Below are 27,090 nucleotides of genomic sequence, written 5' to 3'. Positions count from 1 at the left end.
CTCCCTGTCACTCACTTCCTAAAGGGGCTCCCTGTCACTCACTCACTTCCTAAAGGGGCTCCCTGTCACTCACTCACTTCCTAAAGGGGCTCCCTGCCACTCACTCACTTCCTAAAGGGGCTCCCTGTCACTCACTCACTTCCTAAAGGGGCTCCCTGTCACTCACTCACTTCCTAAAGGGGCTCCCTGTCACTCACTGCCTAAAGGGGCTCCCTGTCACTCACTGCCTAAAGGGGCTCCCTGTCACTCACTGCCTAAAGGGGCTCCCTGTCACTCACTGCCTAAAGGGGCTCCCTGTCACTCACTGCCTAAAGGGGCTCCCTGTCACTCACTGCCTAAAGGGGCTCCCTGTCACTCACTGCCTAAAGGGGCTCCCTGTCACTCACTGCCTAATGGGGGTCCAGGCTGGCTACATGTACTGGGGAAACTGGCTGTTTGTCATTATGTGCATTTACTGGTGAAAAGCTGTCTCTTATTATGTGCATTTACTGGTGAAAAGCAGTCTCTTATTATGTGCATTTACTGGTAAAAAGCAGTCTCTTATTATGTGCATTTACTGGTGAAAAGCTGTCTCTTATGTGCATTTACTGGTGAAAAGCGGTCTCTTATGTGCATTTACTGGTGAAAAGCGGTCTCTTATGTGCATTTACTGGTGAAAAGCGGTCTCTTATTATGTGCATTTACTGGTGAAACGCTGTCTCTTATGTGCATTTAGTGGGGAAATTTTGTCAGTAAAAATAATCTTTTGTCAGTAAATTTTTAGGTATTTGTCAGTAAAAAATAACGTGAAAGGTTGGCAACACTGGCAGGCTGCGCGGCGCAACGGGAAAGATACAGGCAGCCCACCTCACGCTTGGGCTTGGTGGGGGGAGGAGCCGACGACAGCGAGCGAGAGTACGGTGGCCGCAGGCAGCCATAAATACGCAGTGTGTGACTGCGTCGCACTCGCAGAGCCTCTCAACCTGAGTCAGTCCAGAGACTAGCAGACTGCCAGGCAGTCAAAGCCAGCCAGGAGCAAGCCCATGGAAGAGGGGTAGGAATGGGGTACCACATGCATGCGTAAAGAGGTGGAAGGTGTGGGTGTGATTAGGCAGGACATGGGTGTGGTTATGTGGTTGGGCGCGGTTAATTTAACCACTCCCATAGGCGCCAGAGAAAATCTTGCTGCCAGGTGCCAGGCACCCCAGGCTCACCCCTGTGTGCAGCAGCAGTGTGCGGCGGAGCCCAGCCCCAGAAGGTGGAGTCTTTTTGGCCAGTTGGACTCGGGCTCCTCGCTGCCACTGCTGCTAGTGGGTGCCTTGGCCCTTGCTGCCGCTGCCCGCTAGCACCTCCATGGTCCCCTGCCCGGACCCCCACCGTTCCTGGCCCGGCGCCTTCTTCCAGTTCCACCTGCCATGAGATGGACCTCATGGTAAGTAGGCAGTAAGGCAGGCAGTCTATGTACAGCACTGCCTCTCTCTTTCTGATGTGGCTGCTGGGGGAGGGGGGCGCTCTTTTTGCCCTGGGCTGGTGGTCAGAACCCACCATGGTGATGGTCTAACAGTGTGACTCCCTGGCTGGGGGTAGGGGGGCACTCTTTTTGCTCTGGGCTGGTGGTCAGAGTCTGACCACCAACCAGCCCAGGGCAAAAAGAGTACCCCCCTTCCCCAGCCAGGGAGTCACAGTCAGACCATGGTGGGCTCTGACCACCAGCCCAGGGCAAAAAGAGCACCCCCCCTACCACCCACAGCCAGGGAGTCAAAGTCAGACCATGGTGGTCTGACGGTCAAACCACCATGGTCTGACTGTGACTCCCTGGCTAGGGGGGGAGAGGGTCACACTTTTTTTCCCTGGACAGGTGGTCAGACCACCATACTGTGACTCCCTGGCTAGGGGGCGGAGGGGGTCACTCTTTTTTTCCCTGGGCAGGTGGTCAGACGCAGAGTAAAAAAATTAAAAATAAAATAAAAATGGTGAGTTGGTTTCAAGAAGCCTTTTGACATGATTTCACTTAGCAGCTTTGATTGGGGGGGGGGGGGGGCAATTTTTTGACTCTCGAACTGGGTGAAATTTAGCCTAGAAACTGCCCTGTGTGGTGTAACGTGGCACCTTAAAAAAGAATAATGGGAGCACAAGTAGCGTAATATGTAACTTTAAAGGGATGTAAATATAGGTGTAATAGAATACTACTCACAAAGGTAGGTTGCAAGTGGGGCAATCAACCACTTTTAGCAGGTGGAGATGTTTAACCCGACTCCACTCAGGGTGTCCAACCTGAACTGGATGTGGTCGCACTCTTGAGGAAAAAGACAATCTGTAGCCTACATGACGATGTGAACCATGAGGGCCTAAGACAGTACCCTTTCAAACCTCATAGGTTGGGGGAGCACAAGGGAGGAGAGGAGCCCAAGGTTATATAAAACTAGGTTAAAAATACTTAAATTGAAAAAGTGGAGGTGGCTTACTTCAAGAACGACAGTCACATATGTCAATAATATTTATTAAACACAGGCAATGCATTTCGTGTGGCTAATCCCACTTCCTCAGGCCAAATACAGTGCCAAAGCGTGAATGAGCCGGAGTATTGATCTCTGTGCTTGACAGAGTATTTATATAGCTGTACAGAGTACTGTATATTATATTGTCACTTAACTGTCCCTCAGAGGGGCTCACAATCTAATCCTACCATAGTCATATGTCTATGTATGTATCCTGTAGTGTATGTATCATAGTCTAGAGCCAATTTTTGGGGGAAGCCAATTAACTTATCTGTATGGTTTTGGGATGTGGGCATAAACCGGACTGCACAGAGGAAACACACGCAGACATGGGAGTACATACAAACTCCTTGCAGATAGTGTCCTGGCACCGTGCTGTCTTTTATGTGGTGAGTATTCAAATGAAGAGGCAGGGTATTGCAGAACAACACAATTTTTTAGAAAGAAGGTATGCACACCTGGTATATAAAAAAAGGCATATAATAATGGGTGCTTAGTCCATAAGTCGGGCTCTAGCCCTACACAGACCAAATAGTAAAAATTGACCAGCAAATGTAATGCAAAAGGTTTGTATTCATTCCATCTAAGTAAGGAAAATACTACTTCAAACAATAGTAGTACATCAAAGAAATCCCAAGAATGGATATCAGTTCAGCAAGGCATACACTTGACTGCCTTTAGGTCAGGACATGAGAAGAGTCAAATCAAGTATGAATCACAAAGCATATGCAATAGAGCTGAAGCAGAAACATACAGACAAAAACCATTATAAGAATACAGATAGCATTAGATTGACCCCATCTCAAAGAGTGGTATACCCTGACAGCGCCGTTTCGAGGGGACCCTTCGTCAGAGGGTATAAGCACTGAGCTCCTTCCTGGCTGCTGCAGCAAGAACAAGTGAAACTTGCATTTAAATACCTAGTGGATGTAGCAAAGCCCACGTTGGACACTGGGCCGGCCCTTCTGACGCGAGTGACATTACTCGTCGGCCGCCGTGTTAGTCACCGCGTCACTTCCGGTCATGCGTATTTCCACTCTATGCAGCCAACTATATGCGTGCGGCAGATGCCACTCGCAATATGGCCGCCGCATTGCATGGGCGGAGATTGATGGACGGAATACTTTCTTATCGGCTGCAAGGTGCAACAGGAATAAGGAGCAGGCTACAAAAAGTAAACATAAGTCCTTGCTGAACTGATATCCATTCTTGTGATTTCTTTGATGTACTACTATTGTTTGATGTACTATTTCCTTACTTAGATGGAATGAATACAAACCTTTTGCATTACATTTGCTGGTGTGCAAGTCAATTTTTACTATTGCAGAACAACAGGCATGGACTTAGAAATGTCATCCTTTCGAAAGCCCAATGTGGTTTAAGAAGCCAGGTCCACTAGATAGTGTTTGATGAAGGTTTTTACTGTAGACCAGCCAGATGCCCTGCAGATGGAGAGATTCCAGAGACTTGAAATGCTGCAATGCCACTAGCTGAAGGAGCTTGTATTTTCAGAGGTATTAGAAGAATTATACGACTAGGGTAGTTGTAGGTTCTTTGAGTAACATTGCCAATCCTCTTCTGAGGCCTCTGACTGCTATGAATACATCTTCAGATTTGTGAAACGAGTATATACATTGTTTGTAGGACTTCAGACGCCTGCCTTTATCTAGGCCACGCAGAGAGCTGCTTTCTTCCTCCAAGAAAGTTGGCAGTACTAGCTCCGGATGTACGTGGAATCTGCAGGCCACTTTGGGAACATGTGCCAGATTTGTCTTCAGAACAACTTTGTCTGGATAAAAGGCAATAAAACGTTCTTTACAAGAGAGAAGCTGGAGGTCTGAAACCCTCTTAGCCGAGGTTATTGCCACTAGGAACTCTGTTTTCATGCTAACTTGGCTAACAGTAGAAGATCAGTCGGGTGGAAAGGATCAGAGGCAAGAGCTTACAAGGCTAGGCTTAGATCTCACTGAGGCAAAAAAAGATTTTCTAGGGGGCCTTATTTTGGTGACTCATTTTACAAACTGTATGATAAGTGGACAAGGGGATCAACAAAAACTGGCTCCGGCTGATACAGTGAAGACACTTCCAAGGCATTATGGCCTTTTTTGTTTTGTTTTGTTGTTTTTTATTTTTTTATTTGCCAGTCTAGGATTGTAGGAAATTCAACAACAAGGAAATGTTTGTAAAATGCTTTTCTCTCGCATAAACTGACCAGTATATAGTGATGTGTTAAAGGGGAAAAAGTTATGTGTTCATAAATGCCAGACTGTGTGGGTGTAGTTTACTACAACCTATCTGGAACCAAGCAGTTCGAGAGGGTCCACCCCAGGGGCGTAACTATAGAGGAGCACGGTGGCCCAGAGCTGTAAGGGGACCCCAACTACTACTTCACACCTTCTGATTCAGGGGTCCATCCTTCAGATCAGGTGTTTTTGTAGCTACACTTTGTTATGGGTGTGAAGATTAAGATGTCCGCACTTGTTTTATGACTATCGCAGGATGGGCACCAAGGCTGTGATGGTCACCAAGGGAGGCAAGGGAAATGATGTGAACATTGTGGGGTTCCATCAAAGTTTTGCTTGGGGCCCCATGATTTGTAGTTACACCCCTGGTCCAACCAATCAGGTTAGCAGAATTTCCCTAGGACAGTGCTCCTCAAACCTGTCCTCGTGACTCCCCTACACTGCATGTTTTGCAGGCAACCTCACCTATGCACAGGTAGGGTAATTAGTATTTCAGCCAGGTGGATTCCATGTAGGTGAGACACTAATTACCCCACCTGTGCATAGGTGAGGTTGCCTGCAAAACGCACAGTTGGGGAGTTTTCCTGCAGGGTCCCCTAAACTAGACTAGTGCCTACGGATGGTCGAAAAAGGCGATTTCCGATTCTGCAGAAATTCCGATTTCCGCCAATGCCGATTACCGATTTCACGGATTTCCGATCGGTTTCCGAGTTCAGATTTCCGTTTTCCGAGTAGTGTTTTTTGGTCATTTTTTTTTGCATTCTCTGATTGGCCAAATACTTCCGAGTTGACTCTGCATTCTTTGATTGGTCCAATGCTTCCGAGTTCTGTGAATGGGCTAAAATTACCGAGTTGTGGTATTTCTGCAGAAATCCGATTTCCAAGTAGTGGTATTTTTTTTTTTTTTGTAATTTTTTTGCATTCTCTGATTGGCCAAATACTTTCGAGTTGTTTCTGCATTTTCTGATTGGTCCATTGATTTCGAGTTCTGTGATTGGGCTAAAATTACCGAATTGCAGTATTTCTGCAGAAATCCGATTTCCGAGTTCTGTTTTCCGATTTCCGATCAGAAATTCAGATTTCAATTCCGCGAAATCAGAATGAGCATCCTTACTAGTGCCATAAAATATAGTTGGCAAATAGTTTAATAATAATTCAATAACAATTCCTATTTTTGTATAGCGTCTTTCTCCTGTCAGACTCAAAGCGCTTGTGTAGGTCTTATCAGTAAGAACTAGCGCTCTCAAAAACCAAATCAAGAAAGTCTGTTTATGGCTTCTTAGCTAGACGTTGACTGGAATCGGATTATATGCTTTGGACATCACCACCAGTCTCTCTCAGGCTTCTATCAGTTCTGCCCAGTGGGGCCATTAAGGTACTAGTTTAACATTTGTCGTTGCAGCCTTACACCAGCGTAGAGCTCGGGTAATGAGAATGATTATTGCTAGGGACAGCAAAGGCTTCTTTTGAATAGTAATTGTCCTATGTGGAGGTGGAGTGGGTGGAAAAAGATGGACCTAAGATAATAATGAGCATAGGATCAGATAATGAGGATACAGTCTGGCTGTGACAGGCGTTCTTTCATGTTTTGCTCTGTCTGTTCCCCTTGCCTCAGTTGTCTGCAGCGCTCATGTTTGACGCAGTCCACGTCGTAGTCAGTGCTGTGCGGGAGTTGAATCGAAGCCAGGAGATTGGAGTCAAGCAGCTGTCCTGCAGCACATCACAGATCTGGCAGCATGGGACCAGCCTGATGAACTATCTCCGCATGGTAAGATATCAGACCTGAAATAATGCTAGTCTCTCTGGCCCACAGCTTCATTTGCAGCTTGCTGGCGTTCTTCACAGTGAACTTGTGTTCCACCTTGTGCTGCGTGACTTGTCAGCAGGTGACGTGAAGGTGCCTCGGTATAAGACGTGCCTGCTTGCATGATAACTACGCTGGCTGCCCTGGGAAACCCGAATGACAGCTTCTTCATGCTGCACCCTCTCACAATTGCCTCGTAAGAGGTCCTACTGGCCCAAAGGTGATGGGAGGGAAGGGCAATCCCAAAGGTTTATCACTACACCCACGTGTTATGAAACAAATTCTTTGAGTAAACTTTATTAATTTACACACAAAAAGTTGCAAGCTCCCATTTTCAAGGCAGCCAAATGTGCTGTACTCCCCTCTGCAGGCATCCAGGGCTGGTTTAAGCTCCTGCGCAATGTGTAGCTGCATTGTAATAACTCACCAGTCCCAGTGCTCTATCTTCAGCCCCACTGCCTGCCTCTTCTCCATGCAGTGCAAGTCATGCGTAAATAACCAGCACCAGGTCATGGGGAAGAGGCAGGCAGTAGGGATTAAGTCGAAGCACAAGACAGAGCAACGTACCAGGACAGGTGAGTTATTACAATGCAGCCGCACATTGTGAAAGGGCCCTGGGAACTCTGGAGTAGCCTAGGGAAGACCACCTGGGGGATTTAGCAGTGCGGGGGCCCCAGGACAATTGCTTCCTTTGTCTTCGTGGCAGCAGCCCCCCCCCCCCCCCTACAGGCATCTTCCACTCTCCTGGAACTTTAAGATTTATACCCTGAACTATACATTTGCAAGAATAACATATTCCAGTGTGTAAAACCTTTATAAAGGACCCGTTGCAGTCTGAAACAGACTAGTGCTGACTCATCACCATTGTACAGGAATTTTTATCTATATTGGTATAATACAAGTAATTGGCTGCTTTAAAAATGGGGGCATGGAAGTAAAATGTATGTGTTTTGAACAGGCCTTTCTTCTTTTTCCTTTTGCCTGGGTATGTCCCTCAAATGATTGGTTCAAAGGTGATGGGAGGCATTACTAGCCAATTGGGACAGGGAAGATCTGCATAGTAGATCTTTTTGCTTATTGCTTGCACTGATGAAAAGTGAAGACCCTGAAACTGGTATACATGGGTAAGTTAGGGTATAAGTGGCCACTAATGATACAATTTTCTGAACGATCGTTTACAAATGATTCTTCGTATGAACGATCGGAAATTATTGTTTGGAACCACAAATGGACAAAAATCTCCTTACCAATCCAATCAGATTAATGAAATTGATCAGAAAATTGAATCAATTTCATTTATCTAATCGGATTCGTCAGGAGATTTTTGCCCAATAGTGGTCCCAAACAAATATTTCCAATCATTCATATGAAGAATCATTAGTAAACGATCGTGCAGGATATTGTATCGGTAGTGGCCACCTTAGAGTGAACCAGAGACGAAGCACCCTCATGTATTTTACCATACAGGATCTTCTCAAAAAATTAGCATATTGTGATAAAGATCATTATTATCTTTAATGTACTGATAAACTTTAGACTTTCATATATTTTGGATTCATTACACACAACTGAAGTACTTCAGAGCCTTTTATTGTTTTAATATTGATGATTTTGGCATACAGCTCATGAAAACCCAAAATTCCTATCTCAAAAAATTAGCATATCATGAAAAGGTTCTCTCAACGAGCTATTAACCTAATCATCTGAATCAACTAATTAACTCTAAACACCTGCAAAAGATTCCTGAGGCTTTTAAAAACTCCCAGCCTGGTTCATTACTCAAATCCGCAATCATGGGTCAGACTGCCGACCTGACTGCTGTCCAGAAGGCCATCATTGATACCCTCAAGCAAGAGGGTAAGACACACAAAGAAATTTCTGAATTAATAGGCTCTTCCCAGAGTGCTGTATCAAGGCACCTCAGTGGGAGGTCTGTGGGAAGGAAAAAGTGTGTCAGAAAACGCTGCACAACGAGAAGAGGTGACCGGACTCTGAGGAAGATTGTAGAGATGGACCGATTCCAGACCTTGGGGGACCTGTGGAAGCAGTGGACTGAGTCTGGAGTAGAAACATCCAGAGCCACCGTGTACAGGCATGTACAGGAAATGGGCTACAGGTGCCGCATTAACCAGATAAAGCCATTTTTGAACCAGAAACAGCGGCAGAAGCGCCTGACCTGTACTTGACACTGGACTTCAGGCATTTTGGCATTTCCCTATCTCCAGTCTTCCTCCAGACTCTGGAACCTTGATTTCCGAATGACGTGCAAATGTTGCTTTCATCCGAAAAAAGTACCTTGGACCACTGAGCAACAGTCCAGTGCTGCTTCTCTGTAGCCCAGGTCAGGCGCTTCTGCCGCTGTTTCTGGTTCAAAAGTGGCTTGACCTGGGTATTGCGGCACCTGTAGCCCATTTCCTGCACACGCCTGTACACGGTGGCTCAGGATGTTTCTACTCCAAACTCAGTCCACTGCTTACGCAGATCCCCCAAGGTCTGGAATCGGTCCTTCTCCACAATCTTCCTCAGGATCCGATCACCTCTTCTCGTTGTGCAGCGTTTTCTGCCACACTTTTTCCTTCCCACAGACTTCCCACTGAGGTGCCTTGATACAGCACTCTGGGAACAGCCTATTCATTCAGAAATTTATTTGTGTGTCTTACCCTCTTGCTTCAGGGTGTCAATGATGGCCTACTGGACAGCAGTCAGGTCGGCAGTCATACCCATGATTGCGGTTTTGAGTAATGAACCAAGCTTGGAGTTTTAAAAGCCTCAGGAATCTTTTGCAGGTGTTTAGTGTTAATTAGTTGATTCAGATGATTAGGTTAATAGCTCGTTTAGAGAACCTTTTCGTGATATGCTAATTTTTTGAGATAGGAATTTGGGGTTTTCACGACCTGTATGCCAAAATCATCAATATTAAAACAATAAAAGGCTTTGAACTACTTCAGTTGTGTGTAATGAATCTAAAATATATGAGAGTCTAAAGTTTATTAGTACATTACAGAAAATAATGAACTTTATCACAATATGCTAATTTTTTGAGAAGATCCTGTATATATCAGTGGGAACATTAGAGAAAACACCTACTCTGCTCTCTGTTTCATTATTTACTGTTCAGATTCTTATCAGCCCAGATAAAATCCCCGACTGAGCATTCAGTCTGGCTTTGCTATAATGACTCAGCTATAATGATTCCTGAGCAGAGCCACAAGGGGGCAGGCTTGGGCTTGAAAAGACAGCACAGAAGACAGACTCAGCTGTAATGATTCCTGAACAAAGCCAGACTGAATGCTCAGTCGGGGAATTTATCAGGGCTGATAAGAAGCAATCTGAATAGTAAATAATGAAACAGAGAGCAGAGTAGGTGTTTTCTCTAATGTTCCCACTGATGTATATGGTAAAATACATGAGTGTGCTTCGTCTCTGGTTCCCTTTAAGGGACAGTTTACAGTGAATGCGCTGCACATCAGTTGCCACCGCGGATGCAGTGCCAATGCAATGCGAAGGCAATGCTTCTCTTGCAGCACACAACACAATGATGCATGCTTTTCCAGTGTACAGCAGATCGATCGCCATTACACTGAAAAAGGCACAGAATATCCCCAGCAGTGCATGAGTTGGCACATTGCATATGCTGTAAACCAGTGATCTGCTAACTTGGCTCTCCAGCTGTTAAGGAACTACAAGTCCCACAATGCATTGCGGGAGTCTGAGAGCCACAGTCATAATTAATAAAGGCAAATGCATTGTGGAACTTGTAGTTCCTTAACAGCTGGAGAGCCAAGTTTGCAGATCACTGCTGTAAACCAACCCTTAATGACTCTAGCAGTGTGTTGTGCCATGTCAGCCTTCAAGGACCACTATTGAAAAATTGTAAAACGAAATATACAGGTGTATGCATATATATAAAATGTATATATATTCTGGCGTATAAGACTACTTTGTACACCAGGAAAATCTTCTCAAAAGTCGGGGGTCTGTCCGTCTTATATGCCAGGTGTCATCTTATAGGGCGGGTGCTGAAACTTCCGAGCCGGACTGCAGAATCTGTATGAAAGCAGCAAGGGTGGTGCTGTACAAGTATGGTATAAAAAAATAAGGATTCCTGGAAATAAGTGACTTAATGTGGTCCCTCACCACCTCACTGGGAAGGCTTTGTATACAACAACCAGCCAATCGTCACTAAGGTACATCGCTTGCCGTGATTGGTTGGTTGTTGTATACTGGGTACCACATACAGTGCAGCACCAGTATCTGTACCTGTTTATGTCCAAGAGTCAAGAGGGGTAGTCTTATAGGGCGAGTATATCCCAAATGTATATTTTAACTGGAAAAGTTGGGGGTCGACTTATACGCCCAGTCATCTTATACGCCACAATGTATACGGTATTTGTCCCAGAGTAAAATTCACTGTAAATTACTTTTTTCCTCTGTTGCTATGGCTCACCGTAGTTAGTAAAACTGGCAGATCTGTCAGGTTTTAGACTAGTCCATCTGCTCATTGGTATTTTCCCGGATATTCAAAAGCACTGGAGTCCAACTGCTGAAATAGTGTACAGATGAGTAGGAGAGCTGGCCAGCATCTTTGCGTAGATCCTTAAGGGCCCGTTTCCACTAGAGCGAATCTGCATGCGTTTTCTGCATGCAGATTCGCATAACCAATACAAGTGGATGGGGCTTTTTCCACTTGTCAGGAATTCTGTGCGGTCTGCTGTGCAGAAAAAATCTGCATGGCAGAGCCGTCAGAATTGGCATGCTGCACACCCGCACTCGAATCGCAGCGAATGTAATGTGAAAACCGCAAGCATGTTAGTCTTGCCTTTTTCCCGGCATTTCCGCGTGAAAACCGTTAATATGACATAGCGCAATCCGCGAGCGATTCCACGTGAATCCGCCCCACATGCAGATTTGTTGACGCGTTTTCTGCGACGGGATCGCAACGCACAAGTGGAAACGGGCCCTTACAGGGAGTCTTTTGTAAAGAATAGGTGACATACTAAGAATCTCCCATGAGGAGATGGACTAATCCAAAACCTGTCAGATCTCTCAGATTTTTACTACCTACTGTAACTGACAGTAGCATAGGAGAAAAGTAATTTATAGTTCATTTTACTCTTAAGGAATTTACATTTTATATGCTTTTATTTTAAAATGTTACATTTTTTCACGATAGTGTTCCTTTTAGTTAAAGCAGGAAGTTTGGAATCAGGATGATACAATATAGGCATTAGCCAGTAAATGGCAATAATCCTGATACAAAATTCACTGCAGTAAATGACTCTGTAGAAGGCTATATACTATACTATTAAGCGACAGCTATGGGTGCATACTAGGGCAGAATGAATGATTTGTATTGCTCCATTCACTGTCCTGAAGTGTAGTGTTATGTCTTATGTTTTGGACTCATGCTGTTAGTGGATGACCTGCAATTAATCTCTGTTTGAGGAAACTAATTCTGTACTTTGCTGGCTGGATTGCTGTATCCTCTGACTTTCTAAGTGGCTCACCTGAACCAAGTATGCAGCTAAAGAGTCTCAGAATACCTGATGTGTATATTAATTCCAGGCATGTGATTGAAAAAAGACTATAGCCAGATGTGCCTCAGACAGGGAACACACTACATGTGGTTTTGCGCATTTTGTCGCGAACAGCAAAACGCACACGTTTGTAAAGGCTACAGAAGTCAATAGCCTTGCGCAAGAAATGTGTGCGCTGCGTCCGTTTGTGCACATTTGCTTTTTTTTTTCCTGTTTTCTGAACGCACAGTTTTCTGCTTTTTCCTGCACATTGCATGGTAGTACATGCCATATAAATGCGGAAACGCACACAAAAAACGCACGTGTTAGACACAAATGCAAAACCCAACGGAAACCTGGTAAACGCAAAGGAAAACAGCTCTGCAAGTCAGTGATCACATCGAAATTCGCATTTTCACATCGTAATCGTAATGCGAAATTTCAGGGGAAATCGTAATTGATTTCATATGTAATAGTAGTATTTCATAATTTCACGTGATTTTTTCGCATAATTTTTGCGCAATTTCGTGAAATGTTGTGCCGGCTGGCAGTTAATAGCAAAGCCCCCATACATGCTATTGCTACCAAAATTGGTACATATGTTAAGGAGATAGAAGTCAAAAATGTTTTCAAAAAGACATAGTAGTTTTTGAGAAAATTGATTTTAAAAATGCAAAGAAAAATGGTTTTTAAACTATCATTTTTCCAAGTTTAAAAAACATTTTTCTTTGCATTTTTTAAGTCGATTTTCTCAAAAACTATACGGTCTTTTTGGAAAATTATTTTTTTCCCTTGTAACCACTATTCCCTTTAACATAGGTAGCACTTATGGTGTCAGCAGCGTGTATGGGGGCTGTGCTATTAACCTCCAAAATCTGAGAAATTTTGAATGACTATGAAATCAATTCAGTTTGCAAATCGTAATTACATATAGGCGAAATTGCGAAAATGTACGCGAAATTTAGCAAAATCGTAATTTTGCTGCAAGTGTGTTTCCTGCCTCAATTCACTAAGCTTTATCAAACACTTTATCAAATGTTTGATAATTTACCTAATAAGTATAATCTAATTTTGAATTCACAGGTGTTAAAGATTTATTGAATATTTTATCGATAAAACATTCGATGAATATATAACACCTTAGTGAATTCAAAATTAGATTTTACTCATGAGTTAAATTATCAAACGTCCGATAAAGTGTTTGATAACGCTTAGTGAATTGAGGCCATGGTCACCGTTACAGACGGTTAAAGTGGGCCTGAACTCTTGCACAGGACAGAAGGAAAACAGAGAAATGCACCCTGTATGTATTTACAGAGTTTAGCCTGTCTCTGATTCCCCCTCATCTGTGACTAATCACTACTGTTATTTGATCTCTCCCCGTGTCAGCTGTCGGCAGACCAGCTAATTTGTAAACACCGGATGTTAACCCTATGTCTGCTTCAATGGAAGCAGGAAGTAGACACACTGCAGATTTATTGCAGAATTTGTATCAGCTGTAACAAATACATGTTTTTCTGTAAAGGTTATTAGGCTGTTGATGATCTTTTAGAACAAAGAGGAAGTTCTGAGTTCAGGTCCGCTTTAAAATTAAAAACAAAACACTAGACTGAACAGATCTTTTAACAGAGCTCATCAGGTTGGAGAGCTGATGATTAATTAACTGATTAATTAACTGGCAGCTGATAAATGAATCAGTCATGTTTTGTGTCCAGGTAATAATGCAACAGCTCAGGCTTCTATTAAATCTAAACAATATTTATCAGTGTTGTCTCCTGTTTTCCACCTCCTAGGTAGAGTATGATGGACTGACTGGGCGGGTAGAGTTTAACAGCAAAGGCCAGAGGACAAACTACACTTTGCGCATCCTGGAGAAGGCAGGAGATGGTCACCGGGAGGTAAGTCGGTTGAAGGATGAGTAACTTGTGTTTTTGGACCGTGTAATGCAATGGAGAGACATTCTAGTCATTCATATTACCAAGAGTGGACTGTTGTTAGCCAACCTTACTTGGTAAGCTTTAACACATACTGCAGAAGTAAAGAGTACCAACATCACAGCCGACATCGACGAAGGGATCAGGTAACTTTACACCTTAGGGAAAAACCATAGAGACAAAGGGAGCTAATTAGTGTAATATGCCACTAAAGGTGAAAATCAAAAAGATGAAATAGTACTCACAAGGGTGGGATGCACGAAGGTTCAACCAACCACATCAGACAGGTGGAGAGTTATAGCCCATCTCCACTCGGGTCTCCCAAACGTGGCCTATTGAGGGTGGTCGATCTTGAAAAGGTATTGGTACTGATAGTGGCCAAATCACTATAGACCAACCCCCCCGAAGGCGGGTGATTTGCACAACAGGAGAGAAGAGGCCCCCAGAAAGGATAAAACTCAGCTAAAAACCAATAAAATAAAAACAAAATAAAACATTGCTAAAAATGTGTTTTGTAAAATAAATATTACTTACAATACCCTTTAGTGTCGTTTGAGAGGTAGGCCACCTCTTTATTGTTTTTATTTTATTGGTTTTCTAGTTGTCTCCTGCAATGTTTTTGGCACAATAGGGACTCACTTGTCTTGGCTGGCATGCACCTCCAGGTGCCCCTAATGCTACTCTAGGTGGAGGGGAGAACAATATCTGACATGGGGGCTCCAGATTCATTTTACTCGGGGGCCCAATTATAAATAAGACTATCCCTGAATATTAGTCACTACAGCCCAGTTTTACTAAACTTAGCATAGACTTTTATACGTATATTTTACTCTTTTTTTGTACTATAATCTCTTGTCAGAAGTGTCTACTAGGGATGATCAATGAGATGCAAATTTATGTCGATTGTTATGCAAATATATGCAGCTTGAACATGGACCAATCAATTCAAACCTGGGTGCGACTTGATTGGTCCATTTTCAAGCTGCATATATTTGCATAAAAATCTCCATACATTTGCACAAACCTGGAATTATTTGCATCTCATTGATCATCCCTAATGGCTATTGTACTTACAGTATATCCTATATCATTTTTTTTCTCTTCAGGTTGGGGTCTGGTATTCTAACCGCACGTTGGCAATGAATGCCACCAGCCTGGACATCAATGTGTCGGACACCTTGGAGAACAAGACTCTGGTGGTCACCACGATTCTGGTGCGTTGCTCTCAGACAACCTTGCAGAATCACCTCATCCTGGGCTATCTCTGAGCTGTCACCTACATCTTCATCATCTGGCAGCATTTTTATGCAGCTTGGTCTGATTTCTATATAAATATTTTACCATCTCTGTAAATTTTCTGTGGAAGCTCTAGATGCTATCTTTTCATTGCAGGCTGTATTCGGGAAGTTTATAGGATCCGGTCTGACAGTCTAATTTTTCAGTGCATTTATTTTTAGGTTGTTTATCCCTCAGCAGTTTTATGTGTTGTTTGTTCCCCTTTCTTGTGGTAATCAAAAACTTTTGCCCTTTTTTTCGGGACTGCTGACTCTTACAAGCCATGAGATTAACTGATTCGTGAGCTTCCGTAGTTATGAGGCAAACTCAGCAATTTTCTCCAAGTTATTTGCTTCAACAGGCAGATGATCCCTGGCCCATTTTTGAGCATAGGCAACTTATCCACTTGCCTAGAGCACCACCTGCTAGAGGAGGAGGTAAAGAACCATGCAGTGTAAACTATTATTTATTCACAGCTACTTGCGCTGTCATGTAAGATCAGGATCAGGACATGCCCAGTGATTTTTTTTTTTTTCACATAGCGTACCCATGGTACTGCACCCAAGAGAAGTGACAGCTTAATTAAAGCACTCCCATGTTTGGGTATAGTTTGCATCACAGTTTGATTTTACCTTTTATTATTCATAATGAGAAAGATGTAATAAAAATATGTACGCACAAAACAAAAAAGAAAAATATGAATAATCCTATTAATAAGTCTTTTCTCCACTCGATCCCCAAAACGTGCAATGGACCAAATCGGTACCAACATACCACACTCGTAAATGTCCTACACCATACCACATGTACATATCGATAGGTGGACCATATATGTGGTAGACCAAATAAGTACCAACATACCACACTCATAATATTCAAATCATCCACTCTCCCTTCAGCTTTCGAAACCCACCCTTCATTCAGAATACCAGTTTAACCTAACCAAAACCAAACAATCATATCCCTTAATCAAGGGCACCCTACAAAACCACTCCATGCCTTAAGTTTGCTGCCCACACTGCCTTTTAACCTAATCTATGTGTGAGGCTGTTCAATGTGAGAATCTGGGAGAGTGAAATGTCCACCTACAAGGTCTTCCCCCCCCCCCCCTTTTTTTTTCTCTTCTCCTTCCCCCTCCCCTTCTCTTTCTAAAGAGAGTCTTTATTTATTAACTAGTTAAGGACCGCGCTAATTGAAATCCATGACCTGCTCCGATGGCCATCTGGCCACCAGGGTGCAGACCACAATACAACGACGCCACGCGTTCTCGCCTCCCTCGTTGCTCCCGACGATCCCGCCACAGCTCACCCACTCCGCTGCCTCCACAACGGCAGGGCCCCTAGAGCGATCCAGGGGCCGATTCCATCTCTTCCCAGTGATGCTTAGCCCAGGCAGTTTAGCTATGCGGAATGTTCCTCCCAGAGCATTCTGGTAGACCAGCTATTATTTTCACTGGCTTCAGAATTCTCAGTCCACAGAGTCCACAGAGATCCCCTGAAAGGACTAAAGCTTTTTACCACCTGTGATAAATTTTAGAATGTAAATGTTTACTTATTATTTTCACTATGGTTCCTAACCCCTTACCAACCGCCGATCGGCGTCGGGAAGGTGGCTCCCTCAGGACCACCACATCTGCCAGTCACGATCGCTGCTGGCAGGCTGTAAAAAGAAAAGAAAAATGGCCAAAATTGCGATCTAGTGCAGCGCTGTACGGGGGACGGCCCTGTCACTGAGCTGTCCCCACGAGAGGCTCAAAAAGCGATCCTTCTCTTAGGCTAATGCCTATGAGAGGCGATCTTGGTGATTGGATCTCAGGGGGGAGGGAGGGATAGGGGAGAGGCATAAATAAAAAAAATATACTATTATAAAAAATAATACAATTAAATTAATAAAAAGACAACAACACATGGCAGCAGCAATCAGATGCCACCAACAGTAAGCTCTGTTGTTGGCAAGAAAAGGAAGGCAGATTAATTTGTGTGCTAAGTTGTATGGCCGTGCAGCACACTGTTAAAGCTGCAGTGTACTGAATTGTAAAAAATCACCCGGTCACTAGGGCCTGTGGTGTAAGCCTGTGGTCCTCAAGTGGTTAATCATATATCACAACCCTTCATTATGATGCCATTTTTTGCCCATTTTGGTGACTGACTGGGTTCCATGTCACACATGGGGCTTGATTCACTAAACTAAATTTGCAATTGCGCGCGAAAATTCACGATTTTGCGCGGAAACGCAAAAACGCTAGTGAGACCGTGATATTAGTTATCACGGTTTAGTGAATCAAGCCCATGATGTGGTAGAAGGTATAAAGCTGCATCTTCATGTATATTGGATACATAAATAACTCCTCCAGGAAAATGCTACGGTAGAGAACAGTATTGTCATTTAGATTTTCACAAATAGGAGTACTGCAAGGAGTTCCCCTTAACCACTTCAGGAGTCAACCTTTACCCCCCCCTTAAAGTGAACCTTAAGCCAGAAAAAAAAGGAGTTTTACTCACCTGGGGCTTCTACCAGCCCCCTGCAGCAGTCCTGTGCCCTCGCAGCTACTCACTAATCCTCTGGTCCCCCGCTGACAGCTAGTTTCATTTTTGCCGACAGGCCCGTCAGGACTGGCCATGCATAGCTTTTTCCACATTCCCGACTGTAATTAGCCCTATTGCAGGCCGCAACTCGTACAAAATTACGCGTTGCCGCATATCTATGCGTTTGTAATGTGGCAACGCATATTTTTGTACGCGTTGCAGTCCGCAATAGCGCTAATTACAGTCGGGAATGGTCCTGACGGGCCTGTCGGCAAAAACGAAACTAGCTGGCAGCGGGGGACCAAAGGATTAGTGAGTGGCTGCGAGGGCACAGGACTGCTGCAGGGGGCTGGTAGAAGCCCCAGGTGAGTAAAACTCTTTTTTTTTTTCTGGCTTAAGTGTCCCTTTAAGGACCAGTGCTGATTTCTAAGATCTGTGCTGGGTGGGCTCTACAGCCCCCAGCACAGATCAAATAACAGGCAGAGCGACCAGATTGCCCCCCTTTTCTCCCCACTAGAGGGATGATGTGCTAGAGGTGTCTGATCGCTTCTGCATGCGTGTGGGTGGCGGGGGGGGCACCTCAAAGCCCCCTCCACGGCAGGATTCCCCCTCTCCCTCTTCTCCCTCCCTGCCCCGGAGATCGGAGGCTGCACAGGAACGGATCTTTCCTGTGCAGCCTCTAACAGGCTCCTGCCTGTCATGTGACAGCGATCCCCGGCCGCTGATTGGCCGAGGATCGCTGATCTAGTACAACGCTGCTACTGTTAGCAGCGTTGTAAAAATGTAAACAAAGCGGATTATTTCCGCTTGTGTTTACATTTAGCCTACGAGCTGCGATCGGCAGCCCGCAGGCTATTCACGGAGCCCCCGCCGTGAATTGACAGGAAACAGCCGCTCGCGCGAGCGGCTGTTTCCTGATTAATTAGCCTGCAGCCGGCGACGCATATGTGCGTCGCTGGTCCTGCAGCTACCACTTTGCCGACGCACGTTATGAGTGGGCGGTCGGCAAGTGGTTAAAGAGAAACCGTAACCAAGAATTGAACTTCATCCCAATCAGTAGCTGATACCCCCTTTTACATTCCTTTTCACAAATGGATCATCAGGGGCTCTGTATGACTGATGTTGTGGTGAAACCCTTCCCACAGTGTGATGTCAGGACCATGGTTCTGACATCACACTGTGGGAGCCTTGTTGCATTGTGGGAAATAGCAGCTGTTTACAGATGCTTCCAACTGCCAAAAAAGCAAGCAGTGTCTCCTTCCACTGACATCACCTGCCAGCAGTAAAAATTTCACCACGTTATAAATGTCAGAATGTAAATCAGGGAGAGGAATTATTTTCACTGAAGTTCCTCTTTAAATTAGCTACTTTCTACATAATTGTTATGTAGAGGGGGTGACGAGAAGGCAATAACCTGTGTACTCTAGTAATTCCACCAGTTGCTTTACTTGATCAAGATTTGCATGTAAGAATTCCATAAAAAACAATGTTTTTGTTCTATGGACTTGCAAACCCTTTCTCTTTAGGGACAGTCATACAGCCACAGGTTACAAGTAGATCTGCCTACTTACTAGTGACCAGCCGCTCATCCAGGAGGGAGCAGGGACCAGGAAAACACGCAGACGAAGAGAGCCCAGAAAGCCGACTCCTGAATGGGCGCCGCACACTGACAGCCTGTAGTACCGCTAAAGGACATCAGGTGTCATCACGCGGTGATGACTTGATGATGACTTGACGTCCGACGCAGGCAGCCCAGGAGGAGTCAAGGAAGATGATTGCACTGGTAATCTTCTTTCGTTTGGCTGCACCGCACGTCACCAGCTCCCTAGTGGTTATGTCCTTCTGCCTGAACCCCCCCCTTCTTCTACTTGCCAGTCTGCCGGCACTGCCAAAGAAACGGCCCTGAGTCCAATGTGGTGTAGTAAGTTTAAGGTAGATTGATTAGTAGTAAGCAGAGGGGGTACTCACAAACCCAGGTTGCTAATAGAGCAGCCACCACTGAAAGTTTGTGGGATAAACTCTCCCCCACTCAGGATGGGTCAGGCTCCTCTGTGCACAGTGAAGTGGTTAAAAAAGTTTTCCCCACTGGTGCCAGTGTGAAACTACAAAAAGAAGAAAAAAAAACCTTCCAACCGTGTTCCAGTATGATCCAAAAGAGTACTGCAATATTTTCTAGCCCGATTGCAGTTGGTTTCCAAGAAAACTGTTTAGGAAAATTTTACAAACCCACAGGTTTATAACACAGATGGAAGGAGTCACCTAAGATGTAATAAAATGAATAAAAAACAGGTTAGAATGGAAGGTTAGTGTTGGCTTTACCTTTCGAGGAATTATCAACCAATAAGTTTGTCACTTAAAAAAGATCATGCATTTTATGTTGTCATTTTTAGTTGCTCATCACTATTATACAGGTGAAACTCGAAAAAATTAGAATATTGTGCAAAAGTCCATTTATTTCAGTAATTCAACTTAAAAGGTGAAACTAATATATGAAATAGACTCTTTGGACTCTACTCACAAAACGTCTCCTAAATGACGTATTTATCACCTTTTTGATAAAAATAGCCTTAATTATATTTTTGCTCTCTTTGGAGCTTACAAAAGTAACGTGGATAAGCTGAAAACAGAGGAAAATATGTCACTCATGCCCATTATGTGCGAAGCGAGATATTTCAAGCCTTTAGTTGTTATAATTTCGATGATTATGGCTTCCAGCTTAGGAAAACCCCCAAATCCAAATCTCAGACCATTAGACTTGTGAAAATGTTCCATATTCTAGGCGCAAAGTGTCCGACTCCAATCAGCTAATTCATCCAAAGCAACTGCAAAGGGTTCCTATTCATATATTACCGGTAGTTTCACCTTTTAAGTAGAATTACTGAAATAAATGGACTTATGCTCAATATTCACATTTATGGAGTTTCACCTGTATACAGCCAATTAAAGCACTACAATGACCTGAGGAAGAAGGGTTGCTACCCATGAAACGTATTATTTTTTAAGTGCTGAATTAATCTACCTTTATAACTCACTAGCAGACCCAAGCCCGTTTAAAAACGGGCTCTAGGGTCTGTGTTTTTTGCCTCCGCCCGCCGCATGTACTGCACCCGGCCGCCCGCTCACACGCCCGCCTGGCTCCCTGGCTCCGTCCTCCTGTCTCTGTGAGGCTGGGTCCGTGCTGCACACATGCACAGTAGCAAAAAGCACGGACCAGCTACACAAAGACAGCACACGCAGGGACACAGGGGTTTATTATAGAGGATTGGCTGATAATTCCTTCGGAAGGGAAGCCAACATTTGCCTTCCATTTAACCTGTTTCTTGGGCACATCCTTCTATCTGTAATGTCCTTACCATGGTTCTGTGCTGCCCTCATCAGTAGGTGGTTCCCAAGGCATCTGCCTTGTTTACCTATGCCTGAAATGAGCTGGGAATGACTTTTTATATGTTGCTGTCACTTACAGAAGGTAGTAGAAATCTGACAGAACTCAGAGGTTCTTGGACTAGCCTATCTCCTCATGGGGTATTCTCATTGTTTTCTAAAACACTTTGGTAAAGAATAAATGAAATACTAAGAATCCCCCATGAAGAGATGGACTAGTAAAAAACATGTCAGTTCCATCAGATTTCTACTTACTACTGTGACTGCAACACAGAAGAAAAGTCATTCATGGCTCATTTACTCTAAAAGACACCTACTTCTTATTTGTATGTGTTTACATGTATTTTACATCTTTTTGTGATAGTGGTCCCTAAACTGTTGTTTCATTTGCCCAGTGCAGAGGTATCCAGATCTGAAGAGCCGGGATGTTTACATTTTAATTACAGCAATAATCAAAGGAAAACTGTAGATAGATAATATACAAGCATATGCAGATTAAGTGTTTCTGATATTATTGTCAGATCTTACAAGATTAGCTGCATGCGTGTTTCGAGTGTGTGATTCAGACACTACTGCAGCCAAATAGATCAACAGGGCTGCCAGGCAACTGGCATTGTTTAAAACTAAATAAATATGGCAGTCTCCACATACCTCTTGATACAGTTCCCCTTTAAGAGATGGGAGGGAACCAGGTGAAGTGTGGTTCTCCAAGTTAGGCCAGGTTCACATCTGCGTATTTTTCTGGAGCCGGCAGGTATGGATCCAGCCATCTGGATCCGGGAAAACGGTCCGTTTTTACAGCCAGTGTGCTGTAAAACGTCAGTTTTCCATAGGATCCTATTGTGCTGCAAAACCTTCCGTTTCCGTTCCGCTGAGCGAAACGGTCCGGAAAATTGGGTCCTGCTGCTGTTTCCGTTGGCAAATGCTAATGTGAACCGAGCCTAAACTCTATCTCTCCATCTGCTGTCTAGGTACACACCATACAATTTTCTGTTAGATTCTCTCTTAGATTTTCCTGCCAAATAGCTTTTTTCCATGTTGTAGGTAAATCTAACAGAAGAATCTAACAGAAAATTGTATGATGTGATGGTTCAGCCATCCATGGTGTCATCCTGTACTGATCTGTTACTGTGGTGAATAGACCTGCTTATCTCTAATCACTATGTACCCTCCCTTCATCAGCAGATCACAATCTGCAGGTGTGACAGCTTGTTAGTTCCAGAAATAGATTTCATCCCCCTGTCACTTGTCTACAGAGGGCACACAGGTGGCAGGAGCTGGTACTTTGAAAATGTCAATCTTCTACTACATTATGGTTTTCCCATAGAGACGTATTGTATTTTACGACTGCAGCTGCAGCTCAGCAGTTTAGAAAATTATTTAGGAGCTTGAAAAAAAAAGAAAAGAAAAGAAAGATGAAATATCAAAGACCTGGATTTACAATGATCTATGTGTCCAAAGTGTTCATTTTTCTGTTTATTGACTTAAAGCAAACGTGAACTATAAAATTAAAAGTTAAAATAAACATACACAGGTCATACTTACCTACCATATAGTCTACTAGTCAATCTCTTTCTCCTCTCCTGCCTCCTGTTTGTCCACTGTGATCAATGGAATTCTCCCTCCTCCATTTAAAAAATGGCCATTACCCCATAACAGTTTTTTGGTCAGAATACTGTTAAACAGTAATATTGCCCATGTGAGCCAGAGGGAAACATGGACATTGCCTTGCTCATTAGTTGTCCTTCCAGTTATGCAAAACATCCAGGAGGTGTGAAGTGTCTGGCACTATAGTTTATTAGTAGCAAAAAAGGAACAAACATCCTGTGGCATGATGCAGTTGGAACAACATAGCGTGCAGTTGAAGATTGACATTACATCAGAAATGTGTCATCACATAAGTGGATCATCACAAGAGTGTTCCATGCTGTACCTGGGTGTGGGGAGGTTGCAGGTGTGGGCGCCAATCGGTCCACTTATGTGATGACACATTTCTGATGTAATGTCAGTCTTCAACTGCACACTATGTTGTTCCAACTGCGTCATGCCACAGGATGTTTGTTCTTTTTTTGCTACTAATAAACTATAGTTCCAGACACTTCACACTTCCTGGATGTTTTGCATAGACTTTGCTTTTTGTCTTGAGCACATAGTTTAGCTGGGTGTACGTGTACAGTTACCTGCACATTGCAGCATTACCCGAGTGCCTGCCATCTCTCACACAAATATTGTCCTTCCAGTTATAACTGACAGCAACTGATATATTTCAGTTCTAACAAAATATTGTCAGAACGGGAAGGAATCGTTGTTAGAAGAAAATGGTGAGCTTCTGAGAGGAACCGACGGCAAGGTAAGTATGTCATTTTTTTTGCAGGTACATTGTGTTTATTTTAAATAATTTCACACGGTTCAGGTTCCCTTTCATATTTAACCGCAGAGCTGTTTGTTGGGGCTGTCTGCATTCTCTTCCCCTCCATACATCTGCTTGTAATTATGGCATCCTTGCTTACCCACATAATTTGTGTAATGATACCTGGTGATAGATACAGTGCATCTGCCAACCGGTTTCCCTCTTCTCCATCTAATTATGGCTTTCTGGCAAGTTAACCCGCCTAATTTGTGTACAGACTGTTTCCTTGCCTTGCTGATTGACTCACTGCGCCTGATTTACTAAAGCATCTCCCGAGATCGCCAGACTTCTCTAGTGGAAAGATTGTAAGTAATCCAGCAAACCTGGACTGGATTGTAACAGAAAAAACAAATTGACTACAATCGGGCTACAAAATATTGCAGCACTCTTCCGGACCATACTGGAACATGGCTGAATTACTGGAAGTGTTTTTTTTTTCTTTTTGTAGTTTCACACTGGGGCCAGTGGCGAAAACTTTTTTAAACATTTTACTGCTGACGGTACAACCACCTATCACTACCACCAGTAAAGTGTATTACCTCACAAGAGCCTGTAGGCACAAATGTCCTGGCCCCTTAGACTTTGTCTTCCTTAAAGAGAATCTGCACTGTAAAATTCTTACAATAAAAAGCATACCATTCTATTCATTATGTTCTCCTGGGCCCCTCTGTGCTGTTTCTGCCACTCCCTGCTGCAATCCTGGCTTGTAATTGCCATTTTTATGCAGTGTTTACAAACAAAAGACATGGCAAGTCATAGGCTGAGAGTAGCTCAGTGTGTGAGTCATATAGAGTGTGCAGGGGGCCTGGAGAGGGTGTGTATAGCTTCTATCCAATCACAAGCAGCACAGCACATTCCTGCCTGAGCCCGACAGACCCAACAGAGGAGAGAAGATTAGATCATATAACAGAGATAACACAGCCACTGTGCAAATAGGAAAGGCTGCAGTAAGCCAGAGCACATTAGAACAGGTATAGGAACTTATAGGATAGAAGAAATAAGGTTCAAAATGTTGTTACAGAGTCTCTTTAACCTACAACCCCCCCCCCCCCCCCCCCCACTGCACCGCAAGTGTGCTGGCAGGCCCAGATGTCTTTCTCCCTTACTTCCCTTGCCCATCATATGTAGCTACAGGTGCCCCTTAGAATTAAGTAGCCTAAAGTACCCTCAATATTAAGTAGCTAGAGATGACTCCAAGTATTAGGTAGCTAGAGGAACCTCAGTATGAAGTAGCTAGTGTTGCCCCTGACTGAAGGTAGATATTGTCAGTGGAATGCCGAGTGCTAGGTAAGTAACCTCTCATTTACACTCTCACTAGGACTCTGCATAGGGAAGGAGGGAGAGAGGCACTCGGGGAGGGAAGTGAGACGCCTTTCCACTGCCTACATGTCTACAGTGCCTTATAGTAAATCCGGCCCTGCTACTTGCAGCATAACAACTAGCTCTCTCAACTCTCACTTCTGCCAGTACAACCACTGGAGATCTCTGTAGAAGCCCTAGTAAATCAGGATCAAAGCAGATGCTCCTAAGCACCTTGTTTGCATTTTATAAGGAGTATGCAGCGGCGTAGCAATAGTAGATGCAGAGGTTGCAACCGCACCAGGGCCCCACGGACCAGAGGGCCCACAAGGGGCTAGGGATGGTCGGGAATGTGATTTCCGATTCCGCTGAAACTCCAATTTCTGGAAATGCCGATTACTGATACCGCACTATACCAACGGTAATCCAACTTTCCGAAACGTCTAAATAGTTATTGTAATTGGCTAAATACTTCCAGATTGGAAGCACTGGACAAATCAGCGAATGCAAAAAATTTCCATGAAAGTCAGATTGTTGCGGTAATTATAGACCAATCACAAGACTCTGATACCACCAAGCATTTTTGAGTCTTCTGATAGGTCTAAAATCTCCATGGTTTTCCGATTGTTGTAGTAAATCACAGCATTCTCTGATTGGTCCAATACTACCGAGTATTTTCAATTTCCGAACTATGGAAATTCGGAAATACTTGGTAGTATTGGACCAATCAGAGAATGCTGTGATCTACTGCGAAAATTGAAAAAGCACATTCATGCAAATCTAACTTCATTCAAAGCTGGTACTCTTAAGTTGCCCATTAACGGTACAATTTTTTCATGAGATGTGACCTTTCCTCACAATTTTTACTATCGAATTGTACAGAAAACTGGTCAGGGTGAGGCGAAAATCGATGTACAATGATTCTATGGTCGCTTGAATCAGAAAATGTAATCGATCCGAATGTTGGATTTTAAAATAGAATTGGAATAGAGAAAATGCCCTAATATGTTTATGGGAACAATCGATAATTATCTACCGATTACTTTTCATCGTAATAAAAATGGTACTGTTAAAGGGCACCTTAAAGCGTATCCGAGATGAAAAACTAACTATAACAAGTAACTTGTCTATATATGTTACCTAAAGTTTAGATTTAGTTTACACAGCAAATCTGGCTGCAAACAGCTTCAACAGAATATGATTATTTATTTGTGTGATACAATGACAGCAGCCATGTTCTGTTTGTCACCTTGTCACAGGCTAAGGCCTGGAGATGCTATCAGCTTGCCTCTGTGTAAATTCAGTCCCCTCTCCTCCTCCCTCCTCCCCTCTGCCTCTGAAATCAATGGCTAGTAACCTCCTCCTCCTCCTGCCCAGACTGAGCACCCATAAGCCCTTGCTACAGTGCCAAGGCACAAAAGGAGCTGTGGGCGAGGCTTGTTTAGTTTATAGGGAATTAGAGTATTAAAACAGAACAAAAAAAGTATTTGGTTTGAGGAATGCCCTATAAACTATATGAAAGGAACACAATTATGCAATGAGTAAAAGTTTATCTCAGATCCACTTTAAAACTTACGTGGCTCTTATCCATGAGACGCATCCTCATTCAGTAGTGTGGTAATATTCTGTGCCAGGGATCAGACCCCAATTATAGTATACTCCTCGTACACGTGGGGTAAGACCCCAAAACATCCATATTTACATTGTTATTTGGGTTGAAAAAAGACATACGTCCATCAAGTTCAACCAGAAAATAAGAGTTTAACCAGAAAAGAGTTCATTCCTCAACTCTGCTGAAGGTTCACCACGACTAAAGGTGTGGCAGATGGCCCGCTTGACATCTGTCTACGGTCGCCCACAGGGGTTGGGACTCCTCCAGTGACTGTTCACAGCAGAGTAGGATCATCCACCAGGCAATCGACACAGGTGCTTGGGGCCTAGTGGGTGTCAAGCGGCCCATCTGCCACTTTCTTTGTCCTCTCTCCAATACTGCTTACCAAAAGGACCACAAGGGTTCCCCAAATCTAGCACCTTGCCTGGAAGCCCATTACATAGTAATCCATCTCTGGTTCACAGTGGAATGCTGTTCAAGTGTGTTCTGTTGCTTTGGAGTGGGGTAGGGTGATGACACGTGGCGCACAACAGAGTGGGAGAGGTAGCAAAGGAGAACAGTGGTCCCAACCTGCACTCGGCCGAGATGATTCGGCACACTGGATCTGTCTGAGA

The 27,090-nt window shown here is 43.8% G+C and overlaps 1 protein-coding gene across 8 annotated transcripts in view; it reads left to right on the top strand.

The window, feature by feature from the left end:
- GRIK5 (glutamate ionotropic receptor kainate type subunit 5) overlaps positions 1-27,090 on the top strand; it is a 793,047-nt gene that overhangs the window by 598,071 nt on the left and 167,886 nt on the right. For all 8 annotated transcript variants that reach the window (XM_068241459.1, XM_068241463.1, XM_068241457.1 and 5 more), the window contains 3 exons: positions 6,336-6,488; positions 13,834-13,938; positions 15,081-15,188. In XM_068241459.1, coding sequence (XP_068097560.1) covers positions 6,336-6,488; positions 13,834-13,938; positions 15,081-15,188 — 366 coding nt within the window. The remainder of the gene's footprint in view (positions 1-6,335; positions 6,489-13,833; positions 13,939-15,080; positions 15,189-27,090) is intronic.

Source organism: Hyperolius riggenbachi, chromosome 6 (assembly GCF_040937935.1).
Source record: "Hyperolius riggenbachi isolate aHypRig1 chromosome 6, aHypRig1.pri, whole genome shotgun sequence".
Classification (NCBI taxonomy): domain Eukaryota; kingdom Metazoa; phylum Chordata; class Amphibia; order Anura; family Hyperoliidae; genus Hyperolius; species Hyperolius riggenbachi.
Note: the sequence above shows the minus strand (reverse complement) of the source record. Positions and strands in the feature narration are given on the sequence as shown.